The sequence below is a fragment of the Suricata suricatta genome, chromosome 16 (genome assembly GCF_006229205.1).
Source record: "Suricata suricatta isolate VVHF042 chromosome 16, meerkat_22Aug2017_6uvM2_HiC, whole genome shotgun sequence".
Lineage (NCBI taxonomy): Eukaryota > Metazoa > Chordata > Mammalia > Carnivora > Herpestidae > Suricata > Suricata suricatta.
Window position 1 is genome coordinate 18,498,605 of NC_043715.1, and position 18,240 is coordinate 18,516,844.

The 18,240-nt window shown below is 41.6% G+C and overlaps 1 protein-coding gene across 2 annotated transcripts; it reads right to left on the reverse strand.

Annotated features, from left to right (window-relative positions):
• Positions 1-622: 622 nt before the first annotated feature.
• CMTM2 (CKLF like MARVEL transmembrane domain containing 2) lies at positions 623-17,996 on the reverse strand. Of its 2 annotated transcripts, none has more exons than XM_029926508.1 (4): positions 17,616-17,991; positions 17,320-17,478; positions 1,697-1,798; positions 623-982 (listed from the first exon to the last, which is right to left on the reverse strand). In XM_029926508.1, the coding sequence occupies exons 1-4, from the start codon at positions 17,868-17,870 to the stop codon at positions 770-772; spliced, it is 729 nt and encodes a 242-aa protein (XP_029782368.1). In that variant the 5' UTR covers positions 17,871-17,991; the 3' UTR covers positions 623-769. The 2 variants fall into 2 exon arrangements, with proteins under 2 accessions (XP_029782368.1, XP_029782369.1); XM_029926509.1 differs by having other exon boundaries at positions 940-982; positions 1,697-1,743; positions 17,616-17,996.
• Between the last annotated feature and the right edge of the window lie 244 nt (positions 17,997-18,240).

Consider the following 18,240-nt stretch of genomic DNA (forward strand, 5'->3'; position numbering starts at 1 on the left):
CGTCCAAGGGAACCTGAGTGCCTCCAGTGCCTCCTGTGCCCAGTCTGCCTGGCCCAGATGCCCGCCCGACTCGGCTTGGCTTGGGGAGGCCCTAAGCCCTGAGGGGATGATACCAGCCCTGTGGCCCTCCCTCCTGGGTACGCCTCGAATGAGGACCGATGCTAAGCTACAAAGTAAGAGTGAGGGAGGCCAGCAACCTGTTTTTCTCACAGTGACTCCCCGGGTGCTATTCTAAAATGTAAAATACCGATGTGGGGGCACCTGGGTGGCTCAGTCGGTTCAGCACCTCTCGATTTTGGTTCAGGTCATGAGCCCCACTGGGTGCAGAGCCTACTTGGGACTCTCTCTCCTCTTCCCTGTGCCTCTCTTCTACTCTCCCTACCCTCTCATCAGCTCAAAAAAAAAAAATGTGAACAAAATGTTCATTTTGTTTTGCAGTTCTTGTTTTCCTCTGGCCCCTTTGGCTGGTCACTGTTGGTAGCCAGTGTCATCCACACCACTGGTACCCCAAACCTCATGTGCCCTGTGGCCTACAGGCACCTCAGTAGGCCTTGATCTTGCCTTCTGCACCAAAACTTTCAGTAACTTTCGTAGAATGAACAAAATAATGGTTACGTCAACATTAAGCTTTAAAATCCATTTCTTTTCCAAGCAAAGTTGGTTATTAGGATGGAAAGGAAAACCATTCTAGAGAGAAGACGCTAGAGACCGTGAAAATGTTTTGTCGTAAAATGCACTGCTGCTTTTGACAATAGGGGTCTCCTTTGAGTCATTTCTTGCCTCCCTTTCCCTTTCCCTTTGGCTTTTCTTCTTTTTCTGCTGCCTTTTCTGGTGGTTTTCCTGCTTCCATTGGCTTTTGATCCTTTTGTTCCTGTTTTGGAGGTGGAGCCAGCACATCCATTTTAATCCTCTTGCCTTTGAAATGTTGTGTTTGAAGACCTATATCCGCTAAAGCAAAAATTCCCGCCGTACCAATAAGGACCTGGGGGAAAAAAGGATGCTCATTACTTTTGCTTTTCATTCCAAACTTGGCATATTCCCTCCCTGTTTTTAACCCATCAGCAGGTGCTGGTTAATACCTCCTTTCCTCTTCCTAAACTTCCAGCCGGAAGACATTCTGAGTTTGCCCCTCCTCCAGCCTCAGCCAACCCCGCCCCTCGCCTCCCAGCTTGTGCTTCTGTCTTAAACACAGTGTTAGCAGCCTGGGTGTGGCCCTTTGCTTCAGGGATGCGGGAGCTAGGAGGAGGAAGCCATTAGATTAGCTGGCTCCCTGGACATCATCTTTATTTAAGCAGCTTCTTCATTGGAAGCATTTACCAACTTTATTTTTAAACTTGGCATGGGTCCCAAGATTTTGTGACAAGAAGCCCTTTCCTTAAATCAGGGGGGAAACACCCATTCTCCAAAAGAGGTGATTTCTTTTATTTTATTTTTTATGTTTATTTTGAGAGAGAGAGAGAGAGAGAGAGAGAGAGAGGGAGTGCAAGCAGGAAAGGGGCAGAGAGAAAGGTTAACAGGATCCAAAATGGCCTCTGTACTGACAGCAGAGAGTCTGACGCAGGGCTTGAACTCACAAACTGTAAGATCATGACCTGAGCTGAAATCAAGAGTCAGACACTTAACTCACAGAGCCACCCAGGGGCCCCTAAAAGAGGTGATTTATGAACAAATAAACTGCCCAACATGGAAGACTCACCATAGCAATTAAATAGTTCAGTGGCATGGTTTGTCGATTTTTCACACCTAGGAACACAGCGCCCATAAGGAAAATAAAGGCAAACAGGTCATTGAGAAGGTCCTAGAAGCATGAGAGATAGGAGAGTCAGCCTCAAACAGAGCCAGAACCCCCATCAATACCCAGCCTGGCTTAGCTTCCTCCAAAGGGAATGGTTTCCACCCTTCTGACTGATTTTAAAAGTATAGATGGAGATAAGTACACGGGGCTGCATGGACATGCTGTGGACCCCAGGGCGGGCTCTCTGAGTTGAGATGCAAAGCCCAGGGTGTTTAACAGCCTTCACAGGCTCCCTCTGTTGCCATCCCATCTGAAGTCACACAGTAGCTAGTTATGTTTCAATTTTTTTTCCTTTAATACTCATGCAAGGAAGTGCACAACTGTTCAACTTAATGGTGACTACAGCCCCTCGTCATCTTTATGGTCTCAGGGCCAGCTCCCCTCCCTGGATCGAAGGTAGGCTGTGTTGCTGGCAGGCTTCTAGCCATCACCCCACTGTGAGTTGGAGCCTGGTGGCTGCTTCCTCAACTCCCGCCTTGCCCCTCCTACTGCTTCTTGGACACTCCCCTCTTTGCCAGACCCCCCCCCCCCCCCCCACCTCCTCCATCATCAGCCTTCCTTCCCATCCCCTGCGGCCTCAGTCTTACCCTTGCCCCATACACTGGTTTCCCTTACCTTACGGGTAAGGTGCAGACGTTCCCAGACTGGGCAGAAGGGCTACTTCGCCTGCAAGCACCACCTACTGTCACTCCCTGGCGTAGCCGGACTTAGAGTTGGCCAAACCATGGCCACAGAAAGCCGGCTTCCTCCCCTGTCACTCATGGGGTGATGCTAACCCGGAGCTGGTGCACCCTCTTCATCCTGTGGGCAGCAGCCGACTCTGCAGCACTGGATGAGGCCCACCCTTCTCCTTGGTTTCCATGATGCTGTTTTCTGCAGGTTGACCTTCCCTGGCTACTTGTCTTGGGCCTTTTCTTTTCCTCGTAAGTTTTTTGAATTTTAATACATGTCAAGCATACAGAAAATAATAGAACACTTATCCCCACTCCCGGCTCCAGCAGCCATGAACTATTGAGATTAAACAGATGTTAACATCTTGCAATATTTGCTTAGATCTCGTAAAAAAAATAAAGCCAGAAGTAAAACTTTGTGGAGTGAGCCAGTGTCATTCTAGCCTTTTTATGACTCTCATTCAGATGCAACTATAGACATTGGAACTGACGGGTGCTTTTCCTGAGTGTACTAGTATTTCCTTCCATATTATATATTCATAAACAGTATATACTATTTTGTGTGTTTCACAAATTTAAATTTAAATAAAAGATACCTTCTATCGTTGGCTTTTTAAACCTAGTTTGTGAAATTGATCAATTTTAAGAACATAGGTTGAATATATTAATTTTAACTGAGGTAGTCTGTGAATAAACCAAACTAGAGACATTAGGTTGTGTCTGCCTTTTGGGTAATTATTATTACAAACTCTGCTGTGAAGAACGCTCCTATGCATGATTCCTCCCAGTATGAATCAGTAACTAAAAATCTCCCAATGAAGAAAAGTCAGCACTGGATGGTTTTACTGGTGAATTCTACCAAACCTCTAGAGGAGAATTAACAGCAATCCTCAAACTCTTCAAAAAATTGAAAAGGAGGGAGCCACTCCCAAACTCATTTTATGAAGCCAGCATTTTCCTGATACCAAAACTAGCAAAGGACGCTACTAGAAAAGAAAATTTCAGGCCAACATCCCTGATGAATAGAAATGCAGAGTCTCAATAAAATGCTAGCAGACTGAATCCAGCAGCACATTAAAAGGGTCGTTCACCATAATCAAGTAGGATTCAGACTTGGTATGAAGGATGTCTGAAGCATATGCGGATTAATCGGTGTGACACGTCACATTAGTAGTGGAGAGAAGAATCAGATCATCTCAATAGGCAGAGCAAAGCATTTGACAAAATTCAACATCCATCCATGATAAAAACTCTTAACAAATTAGGCGTAGAAGGAACATATCTCAACATAATAAAGGCCATTTAGGACAAGCCCACGGCTAACATCATCCTCAATGCTGAAAGATTGAGAGCTTTTCCTCCAAAATCAGGCACAAAACAAGGGTGCTCACCCTCACCATTCCTGTTCAACGGAGTATGGGAAATCCTAGGTAGGGCAATCAGAGAAGAAAAGAAACAACAAGTATTATCATATCCGTGATCTCTTTTTTCCTATTGGCTTGTTTTAAAAATTTTTATGATCTCTTCTGTTGTAAATTTGTATTTTAATATGATATATTGTTTCTCCCTCTGTCTTTCTCATATCCCCAAGAGCATTTATTAAATATTCTGTTCAACTGTTTATAATGCCACCTCTGTCATATACCAAATTGCCATATATGTGTAGTTCTGTTTCTGAGTTCTCTTTTTTACTCCTATATTAGTTTTCTCAACTACCACAGATTGGGTGGCTTGGACAATAGACATTTATTTTCTCACAGTTCTGGAGACTAGAAAAGTCCATGGTCAAGGTGCCAGCACATTGTTTCTGGTGAGGGCTCTCTTCCTTGTATGCAGATGGCTGGCTTCGTGTTATGTCCTCACATGGCCTTTCCATGGTGTGCAAGGTGGGGTTGGGAGAGAGGAGTGGGGAGAGGAAGAGGGAGAGAGCGAGCCCTCTGTTGTCTTACAGGGTCACTAACACTGTTGGATCAGTGTCCCACTCTTAAGACTTCATTTACTCTCAGTTACTACTCTAAAGGCCCCATCTGCAAGCATAGTCACTCTGGGAGTTAGGATTTCAGCATATGTATTTTGGGGGTACACATTCCATCCATAACAACTCCATTAGTCTTTCTGTTGATCCCTGAGCTAGTACCAAAACTTGATAGTAATTCCGCTATCTTATTGGGTGAGTCCATCCTTGTAACAATTTTAGAATCACCTTGTAAAGGTTCCTGGTGATTCCAGGAACACAACCTTTGTCAGGTTGATGTTTCATTTGATTTACTGATTACTATGGAATGAAATTGCCATCTTTTAAAAAAAAGTTTATTTATTTGTTTTGAGAGAAAAAGAGCATAAGCGAGGGAAGGGCAGAGATAAGAGGGAAAGAAAAAGCATCTCATGTAGGCTCTGCACTGTCAACACAGAGACTGACGAGGGGCCCATCTCACAACCCGTGAGATCATGACTTGAGCTGAGATCAAGAGTCAGATGCGTAATTGAGCAACCTGGGTGCACCTTAAATTGCCATCTTTATGATAGTAATTCTTCAGATCTGTCAATGTGGTGTATTTTCCATTTATGCAGAGTTTTCTTTTATGTCTCTTAATATAATACTTCTATGTTAAGTCTTACACATCTTTGAATAGGTTTATTCTAAGACACCTGTAGTTTCTGTTGCTGTTTTAAATGGTTCCTTTTAAAAGAAACATTTTCTCATTGTTCATTGCTGGTATTCAGGAACACTATTGTTTTGTCTCTGGTTAACCTTTGTTAACTCAACCAGTTCTGGTAATTTGACTCTAGATCATTATAGGTGTTCTATGTAACGAATCTTATTATCTGTGAATAATGCTATTTTTTCCCCTTCCCAATTCATACACTTATTGCTTTTCTGGTCACATTGTACTAACTGAGCTCTCCAGCACAATGTACAGAGGTGGGGATAGTAGGCATCTCTAAGTAGTGGTTCTAAAGTGTTACCATGAAACACAGTGTTTATTGTAGGTTTGGGTAGATACCAGTTATTAAGATAAGGAAGTTCCCTTTTAAACTCATTTGCTAAGAGTTTTCTTTTTATTCTTCCTTTTATTAAATTTTTTAGGGGTGGCTGGGTGGCTCGGTCAGTTAAGCTCAGGTCATGATCTCGCAGTTCATGGGTTTGGGCCCCGCATCAGGTTCTGTGCTGACAGCTAACTCAGAGCCTGGAGCCTGTCTTCAGATTCTGTGTCTCCCTCTCTCTCTGACCCTCCCCTGCTTGTGCTGTCTCTCTCTGTCTCTCAAAAATAAATAAAAAACACACACAAAAAAACATTTTAGTGTTTATTTTTGAGAGGGAGGGAGAGAGAGAGAGGGGGAGAGAGAGAGACTGCATGAGTGGGGGTGGGGCAGAGAGAGCGAGACACAGAATCCGAAGTAGGCTCCAGGCTCTGGGCTGTCTGCACAAAGCCTGATGCAGGGCTTGAACCCATGAACCATAAGATCATGACCTAAGCCTGAAGTTTGACGCTCCACCGACCAAGCCACTCACGTGGCTCTTTATTTTTTTAGAGAGATAGAGAGTCAGAAGGAGAGAGAAAATCTTAAGCAGGCTCCATGCTCAGTGCAGAGCCTGAGGTAGGGCTTGATCTCATGATGGTGAGATCATGACCTGAGCCAAAATCAAGAGTCAGATGCTTAGTTGACTGAGCCACCCAGGTGCCCCTAGTTTGCTAAGAGTTTTTCATTTCTTTTTCTTTTTCTTTTTCTTTTTTTTAACATTTATTTATTTTTGAGAGACAGAGCATGAACAGGGGAGGGACAGAAAGAGAGGAAGGCACAGAGTCCAAAGCAGGCTCCAGTCTCTGAGCCAACGGTCAGCACAGAGCCCGATGCAGGGTTTGTACCCACGAACAGTGAGGTCATGACCTGAGCCGAAGTCGGATACTCAACTGACTGAGCCACCCAGGCGCCCCAAGAGTTTTTCTTAAAATTAGTATTTCTGAAGTTCATGAAATGAACTAAATATTTTTTCTGAAGTACATGAGATGATGAAATGTTTTTCTCCTTAAAGTAAAAGATGCCAAATTAATAGAATTTTGAAGACTAAACCATCTTTGCATTCCTGACACATAACCCTGCTTGATCGTGATGTATTGCTTGCTTATAGGTTGCCTGATTCAGTTTGCCTGTATTTTATTGAGGATTTTTATAGCCATATTTAGGTATCCTAGGCATATATACATTACATTCCTTATAATGCCTGGTTTTAATATCAAAAGTCCATTAGATAGTACAACGTATCATAAAACCTTTAAGAAAAGAAAAAAGGAACAGACCAATGAAACTGAATATAAAGTCTGGAAATAAACCCTGCATTTGGGATTTTAACATTTAACAAAAATACCATTTAAAATCAGTGGGAAAAAGATATACTATTTAATAAATGAATAAATTGAGTGATAGGGTACAAAGACTCGGTAGCTTTCAGGGTATCCATTGGACATCCAGTTTGGGATATCCAGGTGGAGCCATGGTTCTCACTATCCACCCACATGACTCCAAATGAACGAGAAGATTTAAATGTAAAGAGTGAAACAAGTGCCAGATGAAAACATGGATAAATTTTTATAACCTGTTTTTCTATTTCTTTTTAAATCAATTTTTATGTAATATTTTTCTAGGAAATTAACTATTCTCTAAATAAACTTTCCAGTCTATTGGCATAAAAGTTCATAATTTTCCCTGTAACCTTTAAAAATCTCTTCTTGGGTTGTCTGAGTGGCTCAGTTGGTTAAGCCTTTGACTTTGGCTCAGGTCATGATCTCACGTCATGGGTTTGAGCCCCGCATCGGGCTCTGTGCTGACAGCTCAGAGCCTGGAGCCTGCTTCCAATTCTGGTCTCCCTCTCACACTGCCCCTCCCCACTCATGCTCTGTCTCTCTCTGTCTCAAAAATAAATAAAAAACATTAAAAAAAATAAAAATCTCTTCTTGATCTTTTTACTAATATTTGTCCTTGTTTGTTCTCTCTTTTTTCCTTGGGGTCTATCTGCTTCAGTAGTCTTTTTGAAGAACTAGATATTTGGTTTCATTAGTCCTCACTATGGATCTTTGTTTCCTATTTCCTTAATTTTAGCTTTTATATTTGGCATTGCCTTCTTTTTAGTTCCATTGTTTTTATTTTATTTTGGTACCTTCTTGAGACTGTTAATTTTCAAATTTGAATAGTTTAGGGACATTTTACAAATAGTATCTCTGAATAGTACATAAACATGAAATCCTCATATGTTTGGGGAATGCATTGGATTCCCCCCCACCCCAAACATTTGGGGATTTAGTTGAATTTTACTGATTGATTTCTAATTATATTCATTGAAGTTAGAGAATATGGTCTCTATGATATCAATTACTTGTTATTTATTTACACTTGCTTTGTGGCCCTACACAGGATAACTTTTATGATTGTTCCGAGTGTACTTGAAAGGAATATATAGCCTGTTCTGTTGGGTGTAGGGTTCCGTATGTTCCATGTATGTCATTATGTCAAGCTATCAGTTGCTGAAGGAGGCCTGTTAAAATCTCCCACTATGGTTGCTATTTGCCAGTTCTTTCTTACAATTTATTATAATTCCTTATAACTCATTTTTGTTTTTTATATTTGGGGGTTATATTGTTAGGTTCATACAAATTTAGAATTGCTCTAGGTAGCGATCTTCTTTATATACTTCAAAACCACATAAAATTGGCTTAATCTGGTAGTAAAGCTATGCCAGCTTTCTTTTGGTTAGTATTTTCCTTTTATTATTTTTTCCATCTCTCATAACTGTTCTCCACATGCCTCCAAATTTAGTTTATAGCTGGATTTAAAAAATCTATTCTTAGAGTCCTCTGTCTTTTAAATGAAGAATATAGTCCATTTATATTTGTCATTATTTCCAATACAGTGTTTGGATTTATTTCTACCATTTATTTTCTCTATTTAACATATACCACACATTTCTTTTTTTTTTTTTTCCCCATTGTATTGGGTTAGCTGTCTTTATTCTCTTTTCACTCTTTCTCCTCAAGAGGCTTGATGTTATATATCTGGGAATTCTATTCTTTAGCGGAATACAGTATTATGTGTTAATGTGTCGGTGTTAATATTATTGCCAAATGATCCTCCCAAATCAAGAACTCTTCATTCTTATAACATACCAGTACTGCGGTCTTACATGTTACTGCTTTAGTTCCACCTTGTTACAGTGTTCTCTCCCTCCCCTTGCAAAAACAACCACAACAACAAACTATTAATATGTTTTTTAAAACCACAGTTCTATCTTAATGTTGATTTAGCTCACTAGGCTCTCACAAGCTCACTAGGCTCTTTGCTTACTGTTCCTTTTTTATATTGCACACGTTTCTTTTTCTTTTCTTTTCTTTCTTTCTTTTTTCTTTTTTGGTTTAATTTGCTTCTTCCTGAAGTACATCTTTTAGTGGTTCTTTCAGTGTCGGTCAGCAAAAAGAAATTATTTCATTCTTTGTTTAAAAGTGTCTTTATTTTATTCTTGCCACCTCATCCCTTTAAAGAAATTATTCTTGTGTTTTCTGGCCACTGTCAATGCTGTTGACAAATAGGAAGTTGGTCTAGTAGTTTGAGGGTTTTTTTTTTAAAGGTAAATTGTCTTTTTTCTTGGTTTGATTTTAAGTTTTCCTTTGTTTCTGGTGATCAGCAGTGTGATATGCCTAGGTGTGGTTTTGACAATTCATGTCTTTCATTCAATCTGATATCGATATGGCTACCTCAGCTCTTTTTTGGTTACTATTTACATGGAGTATCTTTTTCCATTTTCACTTTCAACCTTTTTATATCTGAACGAAAGTGAATCTCTTTTCTTCATGTTATAGGATCATTTAAAAATTTATTCAGATCATCTCTGCCTTAATTAGAGAGTTTATTCCATATGCACTTAAAGTAATTGCTGATAAGGACTTATTTTTGTCATTTTGCCATCTGTTTTTTATATATCATATCTGGTTGTCCTTCAATTCCTCCATTATTACTTTATTTTGTGTTTAATTTTTTGTAATGTATCAATATAATTTCCTGCTCATTCTTCTACATATTATTTAGTCAATTTTTTAGTGGTTACCTTGGGGTTACAATTAACGTCTTAAACTTATAATAGTTTAGTTTGAATTGACACCAACTTAGTCTCAGTAGTACGCAAAAACTCTTATTGTCACAAATTTTATCTTTATACATACAGGCCCATGAACATAGATTTACAATTATTGCTTTATGCATTTGCCTTTTAAAATGTATCAGAAAAAGAAGTTACAAACTGAAAATACAATAATACTGGTTTTTAAAAACATAATTGTTTTGGGGCGCCTGGGTGGCTCAGTTGGTTAAGCCTCCGACTTCAGCTCAGGTCAGATCTCACATTCGTGGGTTCGAGCCCCACATCAGGCTCTGTGCTGACAGCTAGCTCAGAGCCTGGAGCCTGGTTCTGTGTCTCCCTCTCTCTCTGCCCCTCCCCGTCTCATGCTCTGTCTCTCTTTGTATCAAAAATAAATAAAACATTAAAAAAATTTAAAAAAATTGTTTTAATGTTTATTATTTATTTTTGAGAGAGAGATGGGAGGAGGGGCAGAGAGAGAGGGCGGTACAGAATCTGAACCAGGCTCCAGGCTCTGAGCTGTCAGCACAGAGCCCAATGTGGGGCTTGAACTCCCAGACTGTGAGGTCATGACCTGAGCTGAAGTCAGACACTCAACCGACTGAGAAACTGAGGCACTCCAATAAGTCACTGAGGTGACTTTTATATTCACCTATGTAGTTACCTTTACTAGTGTTCTTTATTTCTTTTATGGCTTCAAGTTACTGTCTAATGTCCTATTGTTTGAGCCCAAAGGACTCCCTTTAGTCTTTCTTGTAGAGCAAGTCTGCTAGCAACAAAATCCCTCAACTTTTATTTATCTAGGAATGTCTTAATTTCTCCTCCATTTTTGAAGGATAAATTTTGAAGGATATTGTCTCATTTCCTGGAATTGCCATAACACGGTACCACCAACTAGGTGGCTTAGAACAACATTAATTTATTGTCTTACAGTTCTGGAGGCCTGAAGTCCGAAATCAAGGTGTTGGTAGGGTCATGCTCCCTCTGATGATGCTAAGAAGTAATCTCTTCTTCTTTTTTGTTTCTAATTTTAATACTTTATTTATTTTTGAGACAGAGAGAGATAGAGCATGAATGGGGGAGGGGCAGAGAGAGAGGGAGACACAGAATCAAAACAGGCTCCAGGCTCTGAGCTGTCAGCACAGAGCCCGACGTGGGGCTCAAACCCACAAACCGTGAGATCATGACCTGAGCCGAAGTCGAACACTTAACTAACTGAGCCACCCAGGTGCCCCTTCTGGCCTCTCTTCTAGCTTCTAGTAACTTTAGGCATTTCTTGGTTTGTTTCACCATCCTATCTTCTTACTGTTCCCTTCATATCATCTTCCCTCTGAACATGTTTGTCTCTGAGTCCAAATTTCTCCTTCTTCTAAAGATACTAATCATATTAGATTAGAACCCACTCTAATGATGTCTTCTTAACTAGATCATCTGCAAAGGCCTTATCTCCAAATAAGGTCACATTCACAGGTACTGAGTTACGACTTCAACATATTTTTTAGGGGACACAATTATAACAGATAGCAAATCTGAAAGATAGAATTCTTGGTTGACAGGTGTTTTTTTTTTTTTCTTTTAGGATTTTAAGTACATCATTCCATTGCCTCAGGTCTCCATGGTTTCTGAAGAGAAATTGTCTGTTAATCTTATTAAAGGTCCCTTGTACGAAATTAGTTGCTTCTCGCTATGACTTTCAAGACTTTGTGTTTATCTTTGGACAGTTTGATTATAAGTGTCTCAGTGTGGACCACTTTGAGTTTATTCTGCTTGGTCCTTTTTGAATGTGTAAATTTATATTCTTTTATAAACTTTGGAAAGTGTTTGACCATTTCTTCTAACAGGCTTTCTTCCCCTTTCTCTTTCTCTTCTTTTGGGCTTCAGCATATGTTAGTATACTTGATGCTGTCCCATAGGTTTCTTCACTTTTCTTCATTCTTTTTGTTTTCTGTTCCTCAGACTGGATAATCTCAATTGACCTGTCTTCAAGTTCATGGATTCATTCTACTGTCTGCTCAAATCTGCTGTTAACCCAAACTAGTCAGTTTTTCATTTGTTATATTACTTTTGGTTCCAGAACTTCCTTTTGCTGATATTTTCTACTGTTCATAATTGTTCTCCTGGTTTTAGTTCTTTAAGCATTTTTAAGACAACTGACTGAAACTCTTTGTCAAGTAAGTCTAATATCTGGGTTTTCTCAGAGGTAATCTCTATTAATTTTTTCCCTGTGAATGAGCCATACTTTCTTGTTTCTTTGCATGCCTTATAATTGTGGGCATTTTGAATATTATTATACAGTTACTCTGTAAACCATATTCTTCTCCATTTACAGCATTTGTTGCTGCTGATGGTTGTGAGTTGTACTCTTTTGTATGTTTAATGACTTTTACTAAACTATTTTTTTTTTAAAGACTGTATTCTTTCAGTACTGCAACTCAAGTCCCTGTTTTGCTAGCTTACTGGTCAGGTAGTTATTTGAAAGAGATTTCCTTAAATATTTGTAAACAAAAATATTCTACCAGTCATTGCAAACTGGCTCTGTTTTGGGGTATTCCTTCAACACTTGTCCAGGCTGCTTAGAACTCTCAGTTTTCCCTTGCTGCTTGTACAGAGCCTAAAAGTCAGCAAGAAGCAAATGCTTAGGGTCTTTTCTGAGCATGTATCCAGCCCTTGGCATGTGTGTGGCCTTCTGGATTCCCTGCTATATGTGGTAGGTTTTCAAATTTCTTATTCCCCTATGCATCTCTTTCCCTAGCCTCTTCTTTTCCAAGCTTCTGGTCTTGTCTATTGGTTGCCTCTTTTGATTTCCCTTGCCCAGTCAGGTGTGCTTATGGTTAGTAGATGTGCCTTTAAATGCTTGTGACAAATGCTATCCAGGAGGCTGTTTCAGCCTCGAAAAAGCTCTGAGGCAGGTCAGGGCCCATCCATCAAAGAGTCACCAGACAGCTAAAAACACACAACCATAATTCTTTGAGAGCAAAGTCTGTGTTGTTCCCTCTGCTACCAGCAAGGAGTATGACCAGGAATGTGGGCTGTTGTCTTCAGCCACAGCCAAGCTGGGGTATGAAGGGTGGTGGGGAGGGAGGTTAAAATGCCACAACACTCTCTTGTCACATTCAACAGCTTCTTTCTTTATTAACCATTTCCTTGGTTGTAAGCTTTTAAAATTGGATCCCAGAGTTCTAAAAAAGTTGTTTCTCTTTTTGACAGCCTAATCATTGCTTTACTGGAGGGACAGAGTTTTGGCATTTCTGACACTGCCATATTTAGTGATGTCACTCATCAGATCTGGAGAGTTCTCAGTCATTATCACTTTGAGTATTTCCCCCACTCCATTCTTTTGAGTCTTTTCTTCTGGAATTCCTATTAGGCTTATGATGGACTTTCTCATTCTATTTTCTCTGTCTCAACTTTTCTCCTATTTTCTTCCCTTATCTCTCAGTGCCATATCCTGGGTCCTTTCTCCATATCTTTCAGTTTGCTAATTCTCCAGCTTTGATATGCTTTTTAACCCATTTATTGACATTGTAAATTCAAAAACTGTATGTTTAATTCTAGACATTGTATTTTGTACTTAAAAAAAGATCTTTTTATTCTGTTCTCACAATGTCTTATTCTGTTCTTAGGGCTCTGTTTATGTCTTCAATTATTTTAAGTATATTTCTTATTATTTTCAGATAGCTCTTTTATTAATCTCATATTCTCAGGGTTCTAATCTTCCTCTTTTTTGTTATGTTTGCTGATTCTCAAATCTTAGACAGGGGGATTTTAAAATCAGGTGTTTTGTAGTTTTGAACTGTGCATTCATTTTTGACAAGTCACTCCTCACCCTCACCTGTCCTGTGAGAATCTCTTTAGGGTTTTTTATTTTTTATTTTTTATTTTACTTTTTTATAGTTTATTGTCAAGCTGGTTTCTTTTTTTTTTTTATTAATAGTTTATTACCAAGTTGGTTTCCATATAACACCCAGTGCGCCTCCCGACAAGTGCCCTCCTCCATGACCATCACTCCCTTTCCCTTTTCCCCCTCCCCTTTCAGCCCTGAGTTTGTTTTCAGTATTCAAGAGTCTCTTGTGATTTGCCTCTCTCCCTCTCCCTGTTTTCTCCCCTTCCCCTTCCCATGATCTCGTTAGGCTTCTCCTATTAGACCTATAAGTAAAAATATATGATATCTGTCCTTCTCTGCCTGACTTATTTTGCTTAGCATGACACCCTCTAGGTCCATTCACTTTGCTACAAATGGCCATGTTTAATTCGTTCTCATTGCCATGTAGTATCCCATTGTGTATATATACCACATCTTCTTGATCCATTCATCAGGTGATGGATATTTAGGCTCTTTCCATGATTTGGCTATTGTAGAAAGTGCTGCTATGAACATTGGGGTAATGTGCTCCTATGCATCAGCACTTCTGTATCTCTTGGGTAAATCCCTAGCAGTGCTATTGCTAGGTCATAAGGGAGTTCTATTGATAGTTTTTTGAGGAACCTCCACGCTGTTTTCCAGAGCGGCTGCACCAGTTTACATTCCCACCAACCGTGTAGGAGGGTGCCCGTCTCTCCACACCCTCGCCGGCATCTATAGTCTCTTGATTTGTTCATTTTAGCCACTCTGACTGGCGTGAGGTGGTATCGCAATGTGGTTTTGATTTGCATTTCCCTGATGATGAGTGACGCTGAGCATCGTTTCATGTGTCTCTTGGCCATCTGGATGCCCTGTTTGGAGAAGTGTCTATTCATGTCTTCTGCCCATTTCTTCACTGGATTATTTGTTTTTCAGATTTGGAGTTTGGTGAGTTCCTTGTAGATTTTGGATACTAGCCCTTTATCTGATATGTCATTTGCAACTATGTTTTCCCATTCCGTTGGTTGCCTATTAGTTTTCTTGATTGTTTCCTTTGCAGTGAAGAAGCTTTTTATCTTGATGAGGTCCCAATAGTTCATTTGCTCTTGATTCCCTTGTCTTTGGGGATGCGCCGTCGAGTAGGAAATTGCTGTGTTGAGATCAAGGGGGCTGTTTCCTGCTTTCTCCTCTAGGGTTTTGATGGTTTCCTGTCTCATGTTCAGGTCCTTCACCCATCTTGAGTTAACTTTTTGTATAGTGTAAGAAAGTGGTATAGATTCATTCTTTTGCATGTTGCTGTCCAGCTCTCCCAGCACCACCTGCTAAAGAGGCTGTCTTTTTTCCATTGGATACTGTTTCATGCTTTGTCAAAGATTAATTGGCCATACATTTGTGGGACCAGTTCTGAGTTCTCTATTCTATTCCATTGGTCTATGTGTCTGTTTTTGTGCCAATACCATAGTGTCTTGATGATGACAGCTTTGTAGTAGACTAGGCTAAAAACTGGGCTTTTCTTCTTCAATATTACTTTGGTTATTTGGGGTCTTTTGTGGTTCCATACAAATTTTAGGATAGTTCTAACTTTGAGAAGAATGCTGGTGCAATTTTGATTGGGATTGCATTGAATGTGTAGAGTTTCTTTCAGTTTGCTAATTCTCCAGCATTGATAAATTCAAAAACTGTATGTTTAATTCTAGACATTGTATTTTGTACTAAAAACGGTCTTTTTATTCTGTTCTCACAATGTATTATTCTGTTCTTAGGGCTCTGTTTATGTCTTCAATTATTTTAAGTATATTTCTTATTATTTTCAGATAGCTCTTTTATTAATCTCATATTCTCAGGGTTCTAATCTTCCTCCTTTCTGTTATGTTTGCTGATTCTCAAATCTTAGGGGGATTTTAAAATCAGGTGTTTTGTAGTTTTGAACTGTGCATTCATTTTTGACATGTCTCTCCCCACGCTCACTTGTCCTGTGAGAATCTCTTTATGCTTTTTTAAAATAAATTTTGTTTATTTATTTTTGAGAGAGTAAGTGTGTGAATAAGGGAGAGGCAGAGAGAAGTAGACGCAATCTGAAGCAGGCTTCAGGCACTGAGCTGTCCACACAGAGCCCAGTGTGGGGCTTGAACGCACAGACTGCAAGATCATGATCTGAGTGGAAGTCAGACCCCCAACTGACTGAGCCACCCAGACACCCCAGTCTTTATGCTTTGATTGTGACTTTGCATTTGTTTCTGTCAGGAGCCCCAAGGACATCTTCAGAACATCATTAAATAGGGATTATTTTTATTTTAATTCCGAGGCACAAGTTTTCAAGGCTGCATGAAGGTTTCTAGGATGAAGGTGGTAAAAAGCAAATCTGTACAAAATGCAGGCTCAAGGTTTCTGTTTCTCAAAGTGGTCTTTTTTTTTTTGTTTTTTCCACTCCATACCCAGGCAGAAGTGAACAGGCCTTCTTGTTCCTCTGTGTGTGGGAGGTAAGGTGTCTCCTCTGCCTGTCTTTTCCCTAAAGGTTCAGTCTTTGCAGGGCACTGGCTTTACACAGGGGTCTCCGTTCTAAACCCCCATTTTGCTTAGGACCAAGGTCGCATCTCCTCTAACTCAAGAGTGTGTGACAGTCCGTCCTCCAGGTTCCTGGGGTGATACTTTGTGGGCCTTTGATCACTGCTCCCGTTTTTCATTTTTGGCACTTGTGTGTTTCCCTTTTTGTCAGCCCCAGTTATGGCAGTTGTGTTTACACTTTCCGTAGTAGTTTTCAGTAAGTGCAGCAGGAGGATTTCAGGGTTTATTGAGTTTTCATCTTGCTGGAACTAAAAGTGTCTTTCAGGTTCCTTGGCTGGGAGTTTGCCCTCTGCCTGTTCCTTTACTTTGTCCTTTGCTTATCCCTTTCCCTAGAGTCTTTTTAGGCCCTCCTTTCCTTTTTCCTTATACTGGGGGTCCTCGCCTACCTTGCTACCTATGAATTCCCGGGCCCTAAAAACTTTTGACAAAGAAGCAGGGCAGAGTATAGTTGGGGACTCAGACTCTACTGACAAAGCTGGGTTTGAATCCTTTCTCTGCCACTTACTAGCTGAGTTACCTGGGGGAAAGTTAGGTGACCATTCTGAGACCATTTCATATGTGACGTAAGTGAAAGCCTGAGTTTAGGGCTCTGGAGGCTGGCTGTGAATGTGCAGTGAGGTAGGAGTTGGGTGGATGTGCTCTGTGATTACACAGGTCCCGAGCAAGGAGTCAAGTCCATAAGTCCTCAGGCACAGCATCGAGCACTGTGTATTTACTCCTCACGCACAGTCCCACGAGAGATTAGTGCTGTCCTCTTGTTACAGATGAAGGAAACGAGGCTCCCTTCCCAATGGAGGACTGCTGTGGACTGAACATTGGTCCGGGCTTAACATCCTTTACAGGAAGGTAAAGCCTACAGCAGATCTAAGACTGTTTAAAAGCGATTTTTAAAAAATTCTCTTTTTATATTACTGATTTATGGGAAGATTGGTTTTTCTTCTTTGAATTCTGGGGATGGGGTGCCTTCCAGGGTGATCTCCCCATTCAGGTGTTAGCTGGTACAGAAGTGGGGGAGGGGACAGCTGGTTGCTCCACCACTCCGCTTTCCAAGGAGAGCAAAGCTTAGGAAAGTAGGCCTACCTCTTCCTTTGACCAGCAGGTAAGGTAAGAGGCCTCCCCACCCCCAAGCTAGGGTTTTTGAGAGCCTTTTGTAACCTAACTTCAGCTTCCCCTACCCTGGTCCCGCTGGGGGTGTTGAGCCCATGGCCGGGGCCCAAATATGGAAGGGGCAGGGTGTCTCTCTGTTCAGTCACTTCCAGGAATCAAGACACACGCATGAATGCACACCAGCCTCAGGCAGTCCCCACCTCCTCTTACTTACAGAAATGGGCCACAGGATGAAGGACACATATCTGTTGATGGCGAGGGTGTAGGTGATGAAGAAGAAGCAGAAGACGGACAACTCCATAGTGATGATGAGCGTCAGGAGAGGGTGCACACTGGTCCCCGTGAACATGATCATTGCAGCTATTAGGCAGCCCTACTGGGAGACATGCACTTGAGCTCCGGCAAAGGGCTCTCACCGACTCTAGAGCCCTTCCAGAGCCCCTCTGGAGCCCACTCTTTCACCCTCTTTCCACTGTTGGGACCCAGCCCCAGGGTACCGGCCCCACTTACCAAGCTCATGATCTTGACCAGGGCGTGCCCCTTCAACCAGAAATCTATATTGCTGTTCTTTAATTCCCACTTGTAGCGGCGACACCCCTTCCTGGTGCCCACTTCATTCTTGGGCTGCACCAAGTTCGCCTTTTTCTTGTTCTTGTCGTCTTGGCCTTTCTTGTCCTCTGGTGTGGCAGCTGGAGGAGGGGGTGGCGGCTCAGCTGCAGGTGCAGGTGCTGCGGCAGCCTTCCCCTTTTTGCCTTTGTCAGCCATTTTGCGTGGGAGTTCTTAACTGATTTCTCTCCTGCTGGCGCCAGACAGGCCTGGCCTCTGAGCAAGCCTGGTGCCCACCCACCCGCTCACAGGTCCCGCTCAGCCAACGGCTGAGACCCGCGAACACGTAGCGCTACCCCACGCGCCGCGTCTCCCCACTGTTGCACCTCGCTCACACCTCGAGGACTGGAGTGGGGGGTCAAGGGCCTGGCCGTAGCCAGGGCCGCCTACTCCCATGCGGGAGCCTTCCCCCCAGCCTGGCTCCCCAGCGAGGGAAGTGGGGGGGTCCCTCCTGCGCAGGAGGTGGCCCCAGGGTTGGACCCCTGTGTTCATATTGGCTGGAACCCGGGTGGGGCAAGACCCTGGTCAC

Excerpts from the sequence above, each read along its gene's own strand:
- CMTM2 (XM_029926508.1), bottom strand. The coding sequence starts at position 17,870 with ATGGCTGACAAAGGCAAAAAGGGGAAGGCTGCCGCAGCACCTGCACCT. Across the intron at positions 17,479-17,615 it reads TGGTCAAGATCATGAGCTTG|GGCTGCCTAATAGCTGCAAT; the intron begins GTAAGTGGGGCC and ends GTCTCCCAGTAG. Across the intron at positions 1,799-17,319 it reads TCATCCTGTGGCCCATTTCT|GACCTTCTCAATGACCTGTT; the intron begins GTAAGTAAGAGG and ends TCATGCTTCTAG.